Source organism: Sander lucioperca, chromosome 10, assembly GCF_008315115.2.
Source record: "Sander lucioperca isolate FBNREF2018 chromosome 10, SLUC_FBN_1.2, whole genome shotgun sequence".
NCBI lineage: Eukaryota > Metazoa > Chordata > Actinopteri > Perciformes > Percidae > Sander > Sander lucioperca.
The window spans coordinates 13,071,982-13,089,631 of record NC_050182.1 but is presented as its reverse complement, the minus strand read 5'-3'; the positions used below and the strand labels follow the sequence as shown (position 1 = coordinate 13,089,631).

General features: G+C 44.4%; 1 protein-coding gene and 1 pseudogene across 8 annotated transcripts in view; one reads left to right on the top strand and one right to left on the bottom strand.

Annotated features, from left to right (window-relative positions):
• The window catches only part of LOC116035975 (DNA-binding protein SATB1), a 62,652-nt gene that overhangs the window by 33,908 nt on the left and 11,094 nt on the right, over window positions 1-17,650 (bottom strand). For 3 of the 8 annotated variants that reach the window (XM_031279363.2, XM_036006208.1, XM_031279364.2), the window contains exons 2-6: window positions 14,551-14,789; window positions 10,224-10,400; window positions 8,916-9,042; window positions 6,692-6,745; window positions 5,327-5,450 (exon numbers count right to left, since the gene is read on the bottom strand). In XM_031279363.2, the coding sequence (XP_031135223.1) occupies window positions 5,327-5,450; window positions 6,692-6,745; window positions 8,916-9,042; window positions 10,224-10,400; window positions 14,551-14,764 (696 nt within the window). In that variant the 5' untranslated portion in view covers window positions 14,765-14,789. Of the gene's footprint in view, window positions 1-5,326; window positions 5,451-6,691; window positions 6,746-8,915; window positions 9,043-10,223; window positions 10,401-14,550; window positions 14,790-16,077; window positions 17,229-17,650 lie in introns of those variants that run through there. The other 5 variants (XM_036006210.1, XM_036006211.1, XM_031279362.2 and 2 more) reach the window with 4 other exon arrangements.
• Window positions 10,931-11,645, top strand: LOC116035986 (annotated as a pseudogene).

The window sequence follows — 17,650 nt, the reverse complement described above, 5'->3', positions numbered from 1 at the left end:
TGGTGCGGGAGAAATTGTTTTTGATTGTTATAAATATTCAAAAGAACCAAACCATCTGTTTTCAAATTACAGGTATGCCATCTTTATCATTTTCTATAATATATGCGCTTGGAGGATGGCGGGGGAACCTTCTGGCAGAGCAGCATGGAGGTAGGAGCACAATGAATGGGTAGAGGATGATTCTGGTTCTCCAGCTTTTTCCATACGAAAGGGGGAAGGTCGATCTAACTCTGAACTCCCGACCTCTCTAATAAAGCTCTATACACCTTATGCGATGAAACCACTCCGAAGTCTGAACACATGTCCAACCACAACACAACACAAAACTTTAGAAGGGACACAAATGCAAGCAAAGGACCAACAGGACCAAGATGGACACAAGTTTTCTTTGTCAAACTGTAGCAGGCAGGGATCTGCCTGAGGTTGAACTAGTCAGCTTTAAGTCTTGTTTTGACCAGCTTCACACCTTACACCTCGTCCTACTAACAGTTACAGGATGGGCGTCTGTGGCCAATAACACCACACAAGACTTTATAAAAGCAAGAGTTCTCAAAGACATTGTGCTAGATGCCACGTCTTGCTGCAATAGTATTAAAAACGCAATTCAATGCTGAGGAAGAGATTCGTCGCTGTTCTTTACATTTCAACAGAAGTCACAAGACTCCAATAATCAGCCTGGACGTGACTCTCACCATACATGCTTTTACAAGGTTGAGTCAAATGTGGTTGCACTTTGTTATGACCATTTAGCAGCTGGGTGTGAATTTGTGCAAAACCATGCTGTGGTGCATCATGATGAAAAACAGGAGGGTGAAGAGGTCTGCATTTGTACTTGCGTGGTATAACAAAGCAGTCTTTAATAGATCTACTGAGAAGTCTTCATTCAATGAAAAACCCTGACAGAGTTCAGGTTAGGGTGAGGAAGTCAGAATTGCCCTTTTAATGGGTCATACATTTATGTATGAAGCAGCTCCTTTTGGATTTATGCAATATTAGCATCAGGAAATAGCAACTGCAACCTTCTATGGTCTTAAAATTATAACTTCTGTTTATTCATTATGATAAGCATAAGCCAGAGTAAATCAGAATGAATTGTTCTTGATTTACTGCCTTGGAATGAAAAAAATTGGGGATGACGATTAGTAGAGCAGCAAACCACACATTTCCACTTTAACCTGGTTCCGGTAGCCAAATCCCAAGCCATCTGAAAATCATTTATTTAAAGTAAGAAGAGTTCTCCTTTAAGTCGGTGGGATAATGAACTCCTCTCCTCCAGCCTGCCATGTTTTATTTACAGTATATCTGGGCTAAGGCGGCTCCAGGCAACAAACAAGAGACCTGCAGAAGGCGGTGTGCCTTTCTCTCTCCCTTCCCATCTTTCTCTCTATCTCTCTCGCTCCCTCTTTCTCCGCCATCTTTGACACAGATGTTCTAATAAACGCTCCTCATTAATCAGCCCTCTCCCTCAATACATCACTCTACCTCTCACAGGGGGCCTCGCGTGTATGTGTGAACGAAACGAAACCACACACACACACACACACACACACACACACACACACACACACACACACACACACACCTATTCTCTCTCTTGCTCTCCCCACTGCTCTGTCACACACACATGCATATGCACTAAGTGAAATCAAGCAGATAACCAGAGCCTCTGCCGCCACTGCGGTGCCAGCAGGAGGGCTGTGCTAGGGCTTGTCAACAGGTAGCATGGCTGTGTGTGTGCGTACCAGTGTGTGTGTGTGTGTGTGTGTGTGTGTGTGTGTGTGTGTGTGTGTGTGTGTGTGTGTGTGTGTGTGTGTGTGTGTGCGTGTGTGTGCATGAGCATGTGTGTGGACCCTTTAAGTGATAACCATCTGCAGCACAGAGAGCTTATCAGCAAGACCAGGAAGTGGCACTGAGCTACTATCGGTCCCCAACATCTACTCCACTCCCCATCATGGGAGACAGGAAGAGAGAGAGAGAAAAAGGAGGGAGTGAGCATGTGTATGTGTGTATGTGTGTGTGTGTGTGTGTGTGTGTGTGTGTGTGTGTGTGTGTGTGTGTGTGTGTGTGTGTGTGTGTGTGTGTGTGTAAGAGAATAGCGGTGCAGCAGGCAGGTACTGAAGGCACCCAGCTGCCAGCGTTAGAGTGTGGTGCACACACTGGCAAATGCAAACACACACAAAGCACAACCCCTGCAGACAAACATACAAGGTACAGTTACACAAAGGCACACATGCAGATTAACACACATGCACGTACATAATTGAACACACACACACACACACACACACACACACACACACACACACTCCAACTTTGCCTGATGTCTTGAATCAGCTGGGGAAAAAGCACATCCCATTTGCAACACTGTGCCTTGTCTCTCGCCAACATCTAACATAGCTCAATTATGGCACATATCCACCTCAACTGGGATGACCCTTCAATCTCACACACACACACACACACACACACACACACATATGCATATATATACACAAATACATACACATACACTTGCAACTAGTTTGCGCCTATGGCTGCCGAGGTGGTGAAGGCCTGCAAAGATGGCATTTTGACGACTATTTGCTGTTACGCGATGCAGCAGCTGGTGCATCAGGGGCCGCCCAGTGAGAGTGAGCAGGGGGTGGGCAAGAAGAGGTGGTGGCAATGGGAAAGAGTAGGGTGAGAGGGGGATATCGTTTGTTGCCATAGTTTCTGCGAACATGGGCAAGGGGGTTGCTAAGCTTGATAGCAACCTCAGAGAAACATAATAAGCCTGATTGGCTGATCGAGGCAGAATCAGGAGATCAGCAGAAGTTTTATTTAGGCGACGCGTCTCCAAGCTGTGAATCTTTAAGCTTAATGCTTCATATGTGTGCAGGTCAGAATCAGTTCCTCGAGGGGAATGACAATGGACACGAGTGAAAACAGTTTCTCTCTCTGAGTTTCCTCATGCCATTTGTAGCCCAAACACACAAAGCATGACTCCCCGCTACAAAAGAATCAAACTAAATGTTTGACAAGAGCCCGGACAAAAGCAGCATTTCACAAAATAACCCCCCGCCGCCCTCCCCTCCCTGCCCTACTACTCCTCCTTCCCTTCTCCCTTCAGAGCTCTGTTCAGAGGTGGGCTAATTCTCTTTCACTCACTTGCTGTGATTCTGTCATCTGTTAACCTCTCTTTTCAGTCTGGGATTACTCAGCAGAATATCAAGGAAACGCTAATCCTAAAAAGGTGCCAATCTTCTGTTCCTTCCTGCAACGCCCCTTTCTCGTCCCACTCATTTCACTTTTTTGCTGCTCAACTCAGAAACCTTAGAGGGTGGGCCAAAGGCTTCCTGGCTTTTCATCTTCTCATCCGACTACATGGTGACATCACTGGTCCCAGGGCTGGGAGTCCATGTATCGAGGCAATGCTGGGACATCCCTTAATCCTCACAAGCAGTCCACTAAACCAGCTGGCTCTAGGAGGAACAAACCACCTCTCTATGAGTGTAGCAGGCCACATGAAACCCCACAGAGGAACAGATGTCAAACACCATCATGGCAGCCATGTTTGAACAAGGCAGATACATGTAGATTATCAGGGTATGAAGTCACTACATAGCAAAGGTGCCAGTTTCTCTTTAAATTACATAACAAACTGGATTAGTATTTTGAAGTTTGCTGCCTTAAAAACAGACATGGCAATAAAATAAATAAATAAAATAATGTCCAGGCAAAATCTTTAAAAACCAAGGCTTAGATTTGGCTCGAAAGCAATAAATACATACGATTTATATGTAATATCTGTACTCTACAGTAAGTACTGAGTGAGTATTTACCAGCAGGGACAATGAGAACACAAGAGTAGGGTGGAACCACAGCACACTAAAAAGGAAGAAAAAATTACGTGTTAAGTGTTTGCAGTGACTGAAGCTACCAAGAATCTACAATGGCTGGCAATATTAAAATATAAGACCATTTAATGCCATTAAGATGTGAATTTAGGACCAAATTGGCTGTTAAAATACACAAAAGCAAGAAAAGAAACCGATTCTGTTAAAGATATTTTCAGGACCTTCTTTCGTCCTTGCTGGAAAGCTAAAACAATCTCCAGTTTAATATGAGACTAGTGCGTATTTGGAAATAGCAAATGTGTGTCTGAGGCAGAGTGTGTGTGCCTGTGTGTTAGATCCTCAGAGCTAGCGTGTGCTCTCTTCTGAGCCGTCTTCACATATGGACCGTAAACAGGGTGATTACCAGACCGGGCTGGGCTCCGCCTGAACGCCACCCAGGGACTCTTTACATCATCAGCGCACTGCTCATGCCCGGCTAAACACACAAACACACACACACACACACACACACTGAGAGCAGCCGCTCACACACACACACACACATGCAGCGCAAATGAGGGTCTCCAGGTGAACATACGGTGGCCTGGGAGGAGAGCTGGCTTCACACTGAAGGCACCTACGCACACGCTTGGATCTAAATACACACACGCATGCAAACACAAACACAAACAACTCTTTCACATACGCATCCCGTACGTTGATATACATTTCACAAACATACTCGAGCGAATACACACAGAAGCACACATATCTCCTTGCACTGTGACACACACTCTCAGACACACACACATTATTGGCCCTTGTGAGAGAGATATACTGCCGTTTCATTCCATTCACTCCAGAGCTGCCTCCATGATATACTGACTACACTGCCTGTTAATACAATATCTGCGCTAGTGCTTTCTATCCAACCTCCCAGCCGGAAAAAAAAAAAAACACTGAATAAAACACCTGACATATGAACGTACATACAGTACAGTATATCCCGCCGGACGCTATGAAATGCTGAGAATTAGCTAAATGAGAAAAAGAACAAAAAGAATCCAGATCGTTCTGGGTGTGGGCCAATGTTTATCTAACAATAACCATACGTTCAACAACACCTCTGCCTTTTGGCTGCCGTTGCATAAAAGTCTGTATGTGCGTGTGTGTGCGTGCGTGCGTGCGTGCGTGCGTGCGTGCGTGTGTGTGCGTGCGTGTGTGTGTGTGTGTGTGTGTGTGTGTGTGTGTGTGTGTCGGGGGCGGTAAATGAAACAAAAAAATCATGCGGCAAACAAATGACAATAGCCATTGATTTGGATTTTCTATGCCGATTCTCTTTCCCACTTGATCAAACTCAGGGCATTTGATAAGTAAAGGATAAAAGACAGTGGTGATGGAGATAGGGGTGTTTGTTTTGTTGTTCAGTATGGTAGTGGGGGGGTGGGGGGGTTGGGCGTTAATCTTTTTTTTTTTTTTTTTTTTTAAATAAGCAGACTGGGCTTCAGCACCTGTGATAAGGGACATTCTTTAGCCAGAGAGCTCTGATTCATGTCTTTGAGTAACTCCTTGAGGGCGTTTCTTACTGTAGAGTGGCTCCATTGCTCGGGCGGCAGGTCCTCCAGCTTAGGACAACTGTGGAGAGAGAGAGAGAGAGAGAGAGAGAGAGAGAGAGGAGACATGGGGGGGTGGGGCGGAGGGGGACAGGGAAGATAAGATGGGGAGAAGAAAGAGGGAGGAGGGGGAGGAAGGGGTAGAAAGAGGTGTGGAAGGGGAGAGAGGGGTGAGGAGAGAGCATGAGAAACAATTCAGATGGAGAAGAGGCAAGGATAGAAAGGAAAGCCAGCAGCCCTGATGGTATCTTGAATGAAAATGATAAAATACACAAGCCACAGATTCAGCAGTACAATATCAAAATGATTTAATTTAAAAGAGTGTTAGGGTTGGCCATTCCCCTGATATATGGAGCAAATGGGTAATAAAACCAATCTTCAAATTTGGAAATTAATTTGACCCAAACAACTATTGAGGCATGCATGTGAGAAGCGACTTAGACTGCAACACTTCCTCATCCAACATTATTGGATTTCAACATATATAGCATAACAAGCCTGAGCCTACCATTGGCTGGAAATGGAAATCAAATTACATAATTAAACAATGTTTAAGAACATTAAGTGCAGATTGTTTTTCATTATCGATCAATCTGATGATACAGGGTGGATTCATTGTTTAGTCCTTGTCAGGAAACTGTGAAAAAAAAAAGATACAAAAAAGCCAAAGCCCACACTTAAAACCCCAAAGATATTCAATGTATAATGATACAAATCAGAGAAGAGCAGCAAAATCCTTACTTCAATTATAAATATTAATAAAACTGTTGATAAATTTTAGACTAATTGCCAAGTGTTCTGTTAAAAACTGGCAATTTGGCAACAAATTACTTTGCGCAAAACAAAGGTTTCAAACAGTCCAAGCCTGTTTAAAACATATATTGATGAAATGGGCAAATCACTGGAACAATCAGATAGACAGAGCAGTAGAGACAGAGGGAGGAAACCAGAGAGAAAGAGAGCTGAACACACGGGCTCCCGCTCCTTTTTTTCCTGCTGCAAGCGCCCCTCCAAGACAGACAGATTTCATTTGGCGCATCAAGCAGATGCATCTGGAGATTGCTCTGTCTCTCTCTCTCTCTCTCTCTCTCTCTCTCTCTCTCTCTCTCTCTCCCCCTCTTTCATATTCTCCCCCTCTCTCTCTCTGTCTCTCTCTCCTGATTGTTCTGATTAGTTAATTACTTTATACAACACATCTGCTGGATTGATGCATGAATTATACATCAGCTGCATGTGGCGACTATTATTTCGTGTTACTTCTACCTTCCTGGCTCGTTGTGCTCGGTGAAACAATTTAAGGTGTTACTGGCTAGATTTCTGCAGCAGGCGGGGAGGGGTGGGGGGGTGTTGGATTGAAGGGATGGTGGGGCGGGGAGTGAAAAGGGGAAAAACAAATACAAAACAATAACAATCCTGACAACAATATGCAGCAAAATCAAAATAGATTTATATATCACATAGAGATAGGCTTTGACAGTAGCTGGTGCTGGAGTCGTGTGCTGCAGGGATTCAGCTCTACCTGAGAAACACTCGGATTTCTGGGTTTTGAAAATGAGAAATGTATTTACGTTGTGGGTGGGAGTGTGGAGAGACTGTACTGAGCAACAGTGAGAGTGGCCAGTTCGCTCTGGAGAAACATTTACTACGTGTGCAAGACATATGTTCGATGTGTTTCGCATTGCATGTGTCGCTGAATTACTTTTCGTTAAACCTGCCCTGACACTTGGCAAGTGAGAGAGATGAGACATTGAGCGAGGGGTGATAAGTGCATGAGACAATGTGTGTGTGTGTGTGTGTGTGTGTGTGTGTGTGTGTGTGTCCATAAATCTGTCAGTTGGTGTGTCGGAAACGTTACGAGCAAGGAGATAACAGGTGAGTGGAATAGAAAAAGGATGCGTGCAACGGTCAAGGCTAACATCTGCTTGTAAGAAAACACACAGCCACACACACGCTCGCACACAACCAATAGATTTTCCAGAACACCCTTAAATTGCTCCAGCAGCTAGAAAGCCTCTGGGGAGAAGGAAGTGAACAAGAGGAGGGAAGGAGGGAGAGACGGAAAGGGGTAGTGGAGAAAGACAGCTATCCATGCATTCAAGGCTAGCATGCCGGAAATACACACAACATTCGATATTCTGGCTGGTGGACGTGTTGAGATCAGTCAGTGAGTGGGAGTGAGTGCTTCATTGGTGAAGGTGGGTGGTGGCGATGGCGGTGGGGACGGGGGGGGACGACACAGAAGGAGAGGGGAGAGAAAAGGAAGAGAGGCAGAGCGAGGTAGAAAAAGAGTCGGAACAGCAGCTGGCACAAGCCTCCACACCAGTGCCACTCGGCTGCTTGTTTGTGTGTGTGTGTGTGTGTGTGTGTGTGTGTGTGTGTGTGTCTTTTGTGCATCTGAGCACTGTAGCACATGTGAGCCTGTTTGCATCCATGTCTATAAATGCCCGTATGCTCTCGCTGTGCGTATAAATACAACGAATCTCACTCCTACAGAGTAGCATTTAGCATACAATATGTTGAGTGACGGCACAAGACAGCTAGCAGTGTTAGAAGGGCGATTATTATATGCAATGTACTGTAGATTCAGAAGAAATATATTTCACTTAAAATAGCCGGTGCAGCCCAGTTTATTTATGGAACTATTTCAGGTGAACAACGGCGTATTCATCTGCTGCAGAGTCATTTTTAGCCGTGCGCAGTCTCCAGTTGCCCACTACATTCATTTGAAAAAAAAAAGTATGAAAAGAGCTACTATCACAAGTATTGCTTGGTTCAAAAATGCAAAAAATGCCTGTGTTATCTGCACATTAGTTAACATACCTTAACAGTTAAATGTCAAGCAGCTACAAGAGATAAATCTACCTGATCACTCATCACAGCATAAGCTAAATTGTTAGCACGGTACCTGTGTTCCCATCACTTAACGGTTAAACTGATGAATAAACCAATCTCTGTGTTTCTTTAGCACTATTACGCCAGGAAGTTTTCAGTATTCTAATGGGTTTTTTTTGCATTTGCTGGGAAAGGTCAGCCTGTTGTGTGTGTGTGTGTGTGTGTGTGTGTGTGTGTGTGTGTGTGTGTGTGTGTGTGTGTGTGTGTGTACGTGTGTGAGAGTAATAGAGCTATTCTCAGTATCAAACATGCAGAGGGCATCCGCAGATTGGCACCTGCCTCTGGGCATACAGGACATGCTATGTGTGAGAGTGTTGGAAGCAGAGACTAATAGGTACAAGCGTGCCTCTGTGTGTATAAAATCAATCCAATACTGGTGTGTGTATGTGTGTTTTACTGTAGGTTATGACACTACACTTTTGTGGGTGGTAGGTAGGTAAAAAGAAAAGTTGTATGAACACCTACAAACATTTTAGATTGGTACACATGTATGCGTTCAAGTGTTTGTTTCTGTTATATACTGTAAAGGGAAATGTCTGTGTGTGTGTGTGTGTGTGTGTGTGTGTGTGTGTGTGTGTGTGTGTGTGTTTCTTACCTGTGCAGCTGGATCTTAAGCGTGACCACGTGGTAGACGTCCTGCAGCATGTCAGCCACTGTAGCGTCCGGTGCGTCCGTCACGTATGACAGAGGGACAGGGTTCCACTTCCCCACCTGAATCATACCTGGATGATGCGACATGGTACATATGCGCACACGCATGAACATGGGTAAACGTGGACACAGATATGGACACACAAAAGCACAACAATGGGCACAAGAGCAAAGATAAAAAAAATAAAAAAAAGAAAGAAGACGGTACATCAGCACTAAGCTCATTTTAGCATCTTAGCTCGCTGTCACTGAGCTGCATAACTTCAAATAATAACTTTGTTTTAAAACAGTAATACATGCACAGTATGAATAAAGCCATGTGTGGCCACTCCAGAGGCATTGTGATGCCATAAACACTCTTCATGTACTTTATCTGTAGCTGAAATCACAACAGAGACTGGTCCTGAGACTGGGTTAAAAGAAAGTGGCAGCCCACACAGCAGGAAGAAAAGCTTATGGGAGAGGTGGACTAGGATATGTGTGTGTGTGTGTGTGTGTGTGTGTCTCTCTGTGAATGTGTGCACGTAAGTGTGATGGACAGGCTATAATAAAAGAGCATGCTAAGAGGCACCTTGAAACAGCCACCCTCGGCCTGCGTGTGCTCAAGTGCAATTAGCAGACCCTTTCCTTCACCTGCCCCTCCCACCCACTGAGTCAAGTCTATATATATATATACAGTACGAGTGTGTATGGTTGTGTGTTACGTTCTTATATGCACAATATGTGAATGTGAATACAAGCATTTTAGTGTGTAAGCCTGTGTATTTAGACTCGTGTGAACGAGTGTGGGAATGTGTGTGTGTGCGTGTGTGTGTGTGTGTGTGTGTGTGTGTGTGTGTGTGTGTGTGTGTGTGTGTGTGTGTGTGTGTGACCCCTGCAAGACTTGAGCATCTCCTGTCTGGGATCAGTGTCAGGATGTGTTACTGTGGCTTCAGATCTGCTGGCGGTAGGCTATTATGGCCACAGAGTGTGTGTGTGTGTGTGTGTGTGTGTGTGTGTGTGTGTGTGTGTGTGTGTGTGTGTGTGTGTAGCATGTGTGTGTGTGTGTGTGTGCGTGTGTGTAAGTGAGGCATAAAGAGTGTGGGTTCGAGTGTGTGCATTAGTAACAGAACATGTCAGAAAACGCTACAGAGGAGACGCTAATGAGCATTAGAGAGATAAAGCGGGGGAGGGGGGGGGAGAAAAGTGGCAGATCAGAGAAGAAAATGAAGAGATGATGATGAGAGTCAATGAGTGACAATCGGTGGGTTACCTTTGGCCTGGGCCGCTGAGCTGTGGGAGTAGCCCAGCGACAGCAGGGCCATCTCGATGAGCTGGTTGAAGAGCATGTCCTTACGCACCAGGACGAACTCGGCGTGCTCCTCCTTGCTGTCGAAATCCATGGGATTCTCGTAGTGCTCGACCACACAGAACACAGGCAGCATGTTGCCTGAGGACACAGAGACACAAGTAAGAACCAAAAGGGTTCACATTTCTCCACATGCAAACTCTGACCTTCAGTATTACGTGTGTTAGCCGAGGGACGAGATTAATATTTAGCGCTCGCGATTAAGTTACACTGAGGTTGGGTGTCAAGGGGTTATGAGCGAGTGAATAGATTGCTGCTGAGTGGAAGTTTTGTACAGAAATGAACTAAACGATGAGTTTGGACCACAAAGGCATTTTCCATTTTTAATAGGACAATTTCTATCTTAACCCTCGCCTCTTTGTCTCCAATGCCAAAGTCTCACATCAACAATGGGAATCAAACACTCCTTAAGTGCACAGGAAGCTGCACAATTTGAATGACTTTGTTTTACCTATCTTTTTCATATAGAAATGCTCTAGTTTGTCATGTAATTTCCACGATCTTCTTCCTGAGTTTTTCAAAGATGTTTTTTCCATCTGTAATCCCATTTTACCCAAGTTTTTTTTTAATTTTTTTTATCAACTGCGGGAGGATTCCTTGCTGAAGTCGTAGGTTCACCTTTCAGGTTTTAAGATGACGACATACTGTTACAGAGATGTTTCACAATGGGTTGTGCGTCAGAATGAACGCTACAATAACGAGTAAAGGCAAATTCCTTTTGACGTCACTCGTTTTTTTGATGCGCGATTAACACATGCGCGTTCTGTGATTTGGGCCTCGGGCAGCTCCGTAGTTTGGGAAATCAGTAAGTGATGCGGCATAGTAACGTTGTGGATGGCTAGCAGAAACCATAAAGTACTCCGTGATAACATCCAAGGGATCACGAAACCCGCCATCCGGCGTCTGGCTCGCCGCGGCGGAGTGAAACGCATCTCCGGTCTGATCTACGAGGAGACCCGCGGCGTGCTGAAGATGTTCCTGGAGAACGTGTGGCGTGATGCCGTCACCTAACACCGAGCACGCCAAGAGGAAGACGCTAACCGCCATGGATGTGGTGTACACTCTGAAGAGCAGGGTTGGGCGTTGTTTTGATTTTAACAATTCTGATTCCAATTCCGATTTTTCCTTTTGATTACGATTCTTATCGATTCTCGATTCCGATTCTTTGAGGGGTGGAGTTGAAACGGGTCACATGCTTATTTCACAGATAAAAAGGAAAATTCCATTTTGATTCAACGGTGAGTTACAGTTTTACCGGGCTGTTTCAATGTAAAATAAAGCCACAATTAAAAGCGGCGCTTACTGTGCTCCATGGCTGCAACACAACAGGCACACTGGAAGTACGGTGCCCGCTTGCACGTGTTCAATTTGGAACCGATGATTGGATTCAAAATCGTAATTTTAGAAACGATTCCAAGTTGGAACCGGTTCTCAATGTCCAATCCTACTGAAGAGGCAGGGCAGCAACCTGTACGGCTTCCAAGGTTAAAACTGATCCTGAATCACAAATAAAAGGCTGTTTTATGAGCAACACACTTAATGTAAAGAGAACCGTCCTGTTCTGAGTGATAGGCTTTATTACTTACATTTTTAAGTAAATAAATGATCATTAAAAAGACCCCCCAAAATAACTTCACCGTCGATGTGAATTGAGTAACCACCGGAGAACGTTGAGTCTCAAATATCACTTAAGCATTAAAAACTTGAAAAATATCCCTTTTAAGGTACATTTAGAACAGATAAAAAAAATGTGTGATTCATTTGCAATTAATGACAGTGAACTATGGACAATCATGCGATCAATCGCGATTAAATATTTTATATATATATATATATATATATATATATATATGAAATAGAAAGAATTATCACCTTTAGCTCAGTGTGAGCAAACATGGAGCAGCCACAAAAATCCTACAACTTGTACGTCTCCTTTTGGCACAATGAACTGTTTATTCACTATCAAAGTTCTGGGATCACATTAGCCTTTCGTTCTGCCTGCCAACCCAAAATCCTCTTCTTCCCATGATGCAGTGCTTCAAATCCCGTACCACCTCTGCGTCCTGAGGTTTACTAGTCTGTGTCAACAGTGGCTCTGCTGTTAGGTGCAATGAGCAATCCTTGTCCAAAGACTGCTGAATGTTCAAGGGACCCACTGTGCAAATATCACCCAATATGCCATTTATTTCTAAAATATTTAAGAAATTTAAGAACGTTTAAGGGCATGGGGACAACTTGCCCTTCTGAAGTCAAAGTTTGATGAAAACAACAGCAGACAATCGATATGCTGTGTTGATGAAGAGCATCTATAGCGTACTGTTTTTAGTAAATCCTTCATGGTTTACGAGGTGCCCTGATGCCCTACTTTCGCAGTATGTCTCAACTCTACTATCACCTGAACACATTTCTGTAGATTTATTGTCCTTGCCGATTAAAATGATTCACATTCTAATATTTTCCAATCCCAGGCATTCCAGAAGATGCACACAGTTCTGGCAAAACAATCAATAAGCCGACAGATGCCAGGGAATGTGCTGAAAGAGCTGCTTTTCTCCTCCCCTGATTTTAATAGATAAAGATCTAACAATAAAGACTGCTGTGTAGGTTCATTTGGGGGATCAATACTGGCTTTGTTTCCAGGGATCCCAAAGAGGGCTGCGGTAAATAATGTTTCAGGCTCGGACACAATGCCCACTGTGGGACCTCTGCGAAGCCTCCGCGGCGGACTGCCCGCCTCCCTCAGCTGCTTCACCCTTTACCCAGGAAGAAAAATGACGAGAGGGAAGGGGAGAGGAGAGCAATGAGGAGGCTTGGAGGAACAAACGTCGTAGGAGGCCAAGAGAAGCAGAGATGATGAAGGTGAAAAATTACGCTATCTCTCAGTTGGAATGCGACGCGTAGATTAAAGGAGCAAATAAGAGAAACGGCCCATCCGAGGACACTCACACAGGCACAAACAAACAGAGAGAAGAGCCTTAGCTGCCAAGTGCTATAAGAACTCCAAACCTGCAGTTTTTAAACTCATTTCTAACCCACAGAAAAACACACACACAAAAAAAACCATAATCATAAAAAGGTTCATATTTTGGATGGCTTTGCCTGTCGTGTTTTTCACACGAAACGACACCAGTTATATTAAAAAGCTATATCATAATATCAAAGTAAAGGCTCCCTCTAACAAGAATGGCTCTTAAAGGACTGAAACTTTCCCTTAATAAACGAATGTCAGAGCAGGAGGGTTGCGGTTGGAGAGCAGTGACACAGCGCTATGCAGCACAACACAAGAATAATTCTCACAGTGCTGTTCTATTAGCTATTGTCTGGGCGAATAAGTAGGAGTGTGTGCAGTGTGTGTGTGTGTGTGTGTGTGTGTGTGTGTGTGTGTGTGTGTGTGTGTGTGTGCTGAGATGACTAAAGACGCCTTGTAAAAAGGTTTTAAGAGTTTTGGAGAGCATGCAGGGGGTGGTGGTGGGTGGAAGGTGGTGTGTGTGGGAGGGGGCAATTTAAACTGCATTCAAATAGCTTGCCTCTATTTACATGGTTGATTCTTTTCTTACTCATGCACAAAAGCACACACAAAGTTAGTTACTATATTTGTTTCATAATTAGTTTGTACAGGCTAACAGATAATACCTTCATTGATTATTTTGTCAATTATTTGATAAAATAATTGTTTAGTCTATAAAATAGCAGATTGTAGGACTGACACCTAATTATTATTTTCATTAGCAATTAATCTGATTGATCTGATTAATAGTCTATGAAATGTAAAAGAAAAACAGTGAAAAACGTCCATGACTGTTTGCCAGAGCCGACATCAAGACATTCAAATTGCTTGCTTTGTCCCACTAACAGTTCAAATCCCCAAAATATTCTGTTTTCCGTCACATAAGACACTGAAAAAGCAGCAAATCTTCACATTTGAGAAGAAAATATTTGGTATTTTTGCTTCAAAAAAAGAGTCGAGCTACTAATCAATTAATCATTTCAGCTCATATTTCCCAGAATCCAAGATAAAGTCTTCAAATTGAGAGTTTTTTGTCCAATTAACAGTCTCAAACCCAAAAATGTACAATCATATGAAATAGAGATAGTCAGTAAACTTCACATTTGAGATGCTGAATGAAAGCAGCAAATGTTCTTAATGACACAAACACACGTGCATGCACACACACACACACACACACACACACACACACACACACACACACACACACACTGTCCCTCTTACCTCTCTTGTGACAGGTCTTCAGCAGGTGGCCGGTGGGTTTGTACGGGACCCCGGCTAGTTTGGCCCCGGTGCTGCCCAGCCTGGCCCGGCCCAGGGGGCTGCCGTTCTGCTCCAGCCGGGGCAGCTTGGCCGGCGGGGCCTTGGCCTCTGCCATGCTGTTGACCAGGTCAGAGTTCTCCTTGCCCATACACGCCTCGCTGAGATGGTCCATCATTCTCAGCACCTCTGCTCACTATCACCTGGGGAGAGACGCACAGTATGATTCAGCTGTCAGCGGCGATACGTGTGTGGCATAAGCACTGAAATGTGATACGAGGGGAGCAATGAACACAAAAATTTTTGCGTTGATGTGAAGATGGGATGGGAACTTTTTTTATACAGCAAAAAAATGCTTCAAGTTATTGAAACCTCTGAGAACAGACCCATTATGGCAATAACTGTCAATTTGCTTCAGTTATGACGGCTCGGGCCACGGTGACGTTTTGCGTGCTGCTGTAATGTTCCCATTTTTCAACACATGTATTATGTATGGGTGTCCCACTAGAGACTCCCATGCGAGAGGGGGCAAACAAGCCCCAGTTTTAGTGCAAACACATTAATTTGCTGGGAGATTCCACTTGAATGAATACAGTGCAGTTCAAGGAACAAGGTTCTACTGCGGCGCACGCAGAGAGGGGAAACTAACGTAATTCCGTTTCTGAGTCACTTTGTGTGGCTTCACATTCATGACGCAGCTCGGATGGGAAGGGAGGCGAAAGGCCACAACGTCATTTTGCTGTGACAGACACACACACACACACGCACACACACACACACACACACAAATAATCAGTTACACTACTTTACAGGTGTGAACTTTATTTTTGGATTTTGCAAGCACAAAGCGGTATTCATGGAAAGCAATACGTTTACAACTTTGGGATGCGGGAAAAAGGCAGCTTTTGGAAACTTCAAAACAGTTAGTTGTTGACTCATGAGCACAATCATTACAAGTTAAAGAAACGACAAGGAAGATATAGAGAGGAAGGAAAGATGGAGCCTCTATGGCAGCTTTAACCACATACAGTAGGTGCTGTAGTGCACAGACACAAAGCTATTGATTAAGGCTGAAGCTGATAATTCACACATTATTTCAACATTATAAACTCCCTGGAGAAGATTTGATCAATCAATATGGATCAAATGGAGAAGTAATTTGAGGGTGATTCTGCATGCAGGTTGAGCACTGTGCTGATGAACGTGAACTGGAATGCTGTTGTCAAAGAGTGAAAAGAGCAAAATCATCCACCCCCACGCAAAAGATCATGAACTCCCTCATTCATAACATGCAATGAGGCAACTAATTCCCCACAAATAAGGGGCCAAAAGAATTCCAGACCCGGACACAGTCCGGATCCAGGTCAGGATTTTTAAATGACCTTAAAACACACACAAAACAGGAGCAATAGTTTAAATGGACACATTAGACCCCCTAAAGGGGGAGTAAAGGGAGGAGGACAAGTTGAGTGAAAAATCTTCCAAACCAACCTGAAACGCAGCACTTCAGCACTGAGGAGCATATAACACCGCCTGGAAAACACGTCTTCTTCAAGTTTGGCCAGGGTAGAAAAGAAAAAAAGACACCCAAAACAACTCCTGCTTCCCGGTCTTGTTACCTCTCTCTCTCTCTCTCTCCCTCTATCTGCCTCTCTCTCTCTTTCTCTCTACGTGTGCATGACAGCAAACGGTTTTAAAAAAAATAATCAGTGTTTAAAAAGACGCTTTCTCCTGCTCTTCTTCGCGGATGATTGACAGGCGCTAGGAAAAAACAACAACCCGGGTCTGTGCGAGAGACGACGAGGTCGAGATGGACTGTGATAGGCGAACATTGGTAAGCGGTTATGTGTGTGTGTGTGTGTGTGTGTCTATGCGTGTATGGTGTCCGTTAGCTTATTCCGTCCAACTGGAAGAAAAAAACGCAAACCAAAAACGTTAGAACCGGCGACATTTAGCACAAAGTGAGCGGTTAACCGCGTCCATCGGTTACAAGTGAAGGCGACTTCTGCTTTAGTTCGCACCACAACATCCAAATCGCTACATCGGCAGGCAGGCAGCAGTACAGTACAGTTAGCAGCCGCCAGTAGAAACCAAAGCACCTCGGACACAGTTGTAATGATGATAACCGCCGCCGAGACCCAATAAACCCTTGTTGTGTATGTTCACGAAGAGAGGGACTAACGTACACAAAAATAGCTCAACGTCGGTTTAGCTAGATTTGACTACCGGGCTGACTGAGAGAGAGAGAAAAATAATAACCGACAGTGTGGTCTTGCTATCGCGTTGGAGGCGATGTGGAGACGATATGCGGACAGTCGAAACAGGTTCGCAAAATAAAACAAGGAGAGGGGGGTCAAAAAGTGCGGATTACTTTCCGATGTCGAGCATAAATAAGGCTTGCTGTGGATGCACAAGAGAGCCGCCTGCGATAGTAATAGTAGGAGGTGTCCTGTTGGTTGGGGATTGGCGTCCGGACGGAGCTCCTCTTTCTTTCTATCTCCCTCTGTCTCTCCCCCTCTCACTCCGTCTCTCCCTCTCTGTCCCCATTAAATTATTAGTTGTATTGACTCATCACTCCCCCTCTCCTCTCCTCGCTGCTGGTGCTGCCGCTGCTTGTGCTTTCCCTTTCTCCTCCTCATTTCAAATGGCGTGGTAGAAGGGGTAAAAAAAAAAAAAAAAAAAAAAATAGAAGATAGGAGGGGGATCTATGTGTGAGTGTGTGGGGTGGAGAGTGTCAGGGGAAGAAATAATCCCCTTCTAATAAAATAAAATAAAAAAACAGATGATTCTTCCGCATCTCAGGCCGAAAAGTCCTGGCAGAGGTAAATAAAAGTGGAGAAAGTGGACAGGAGTCACACACAAAACACACGTGCATGCACACACACACGCACGCACGCACGCACGCACACACACACACACACACACACACACACACACACACACACACACATACATAAGAAGACGCGCACACAGGAGGAGGAATGGGGGTGCGATTTCCGGCTGTGCGCGCAGGAATTTTTAATCAGGTTGATTAGAGTGAGGCGGTCCTGCATTTATTACCTGG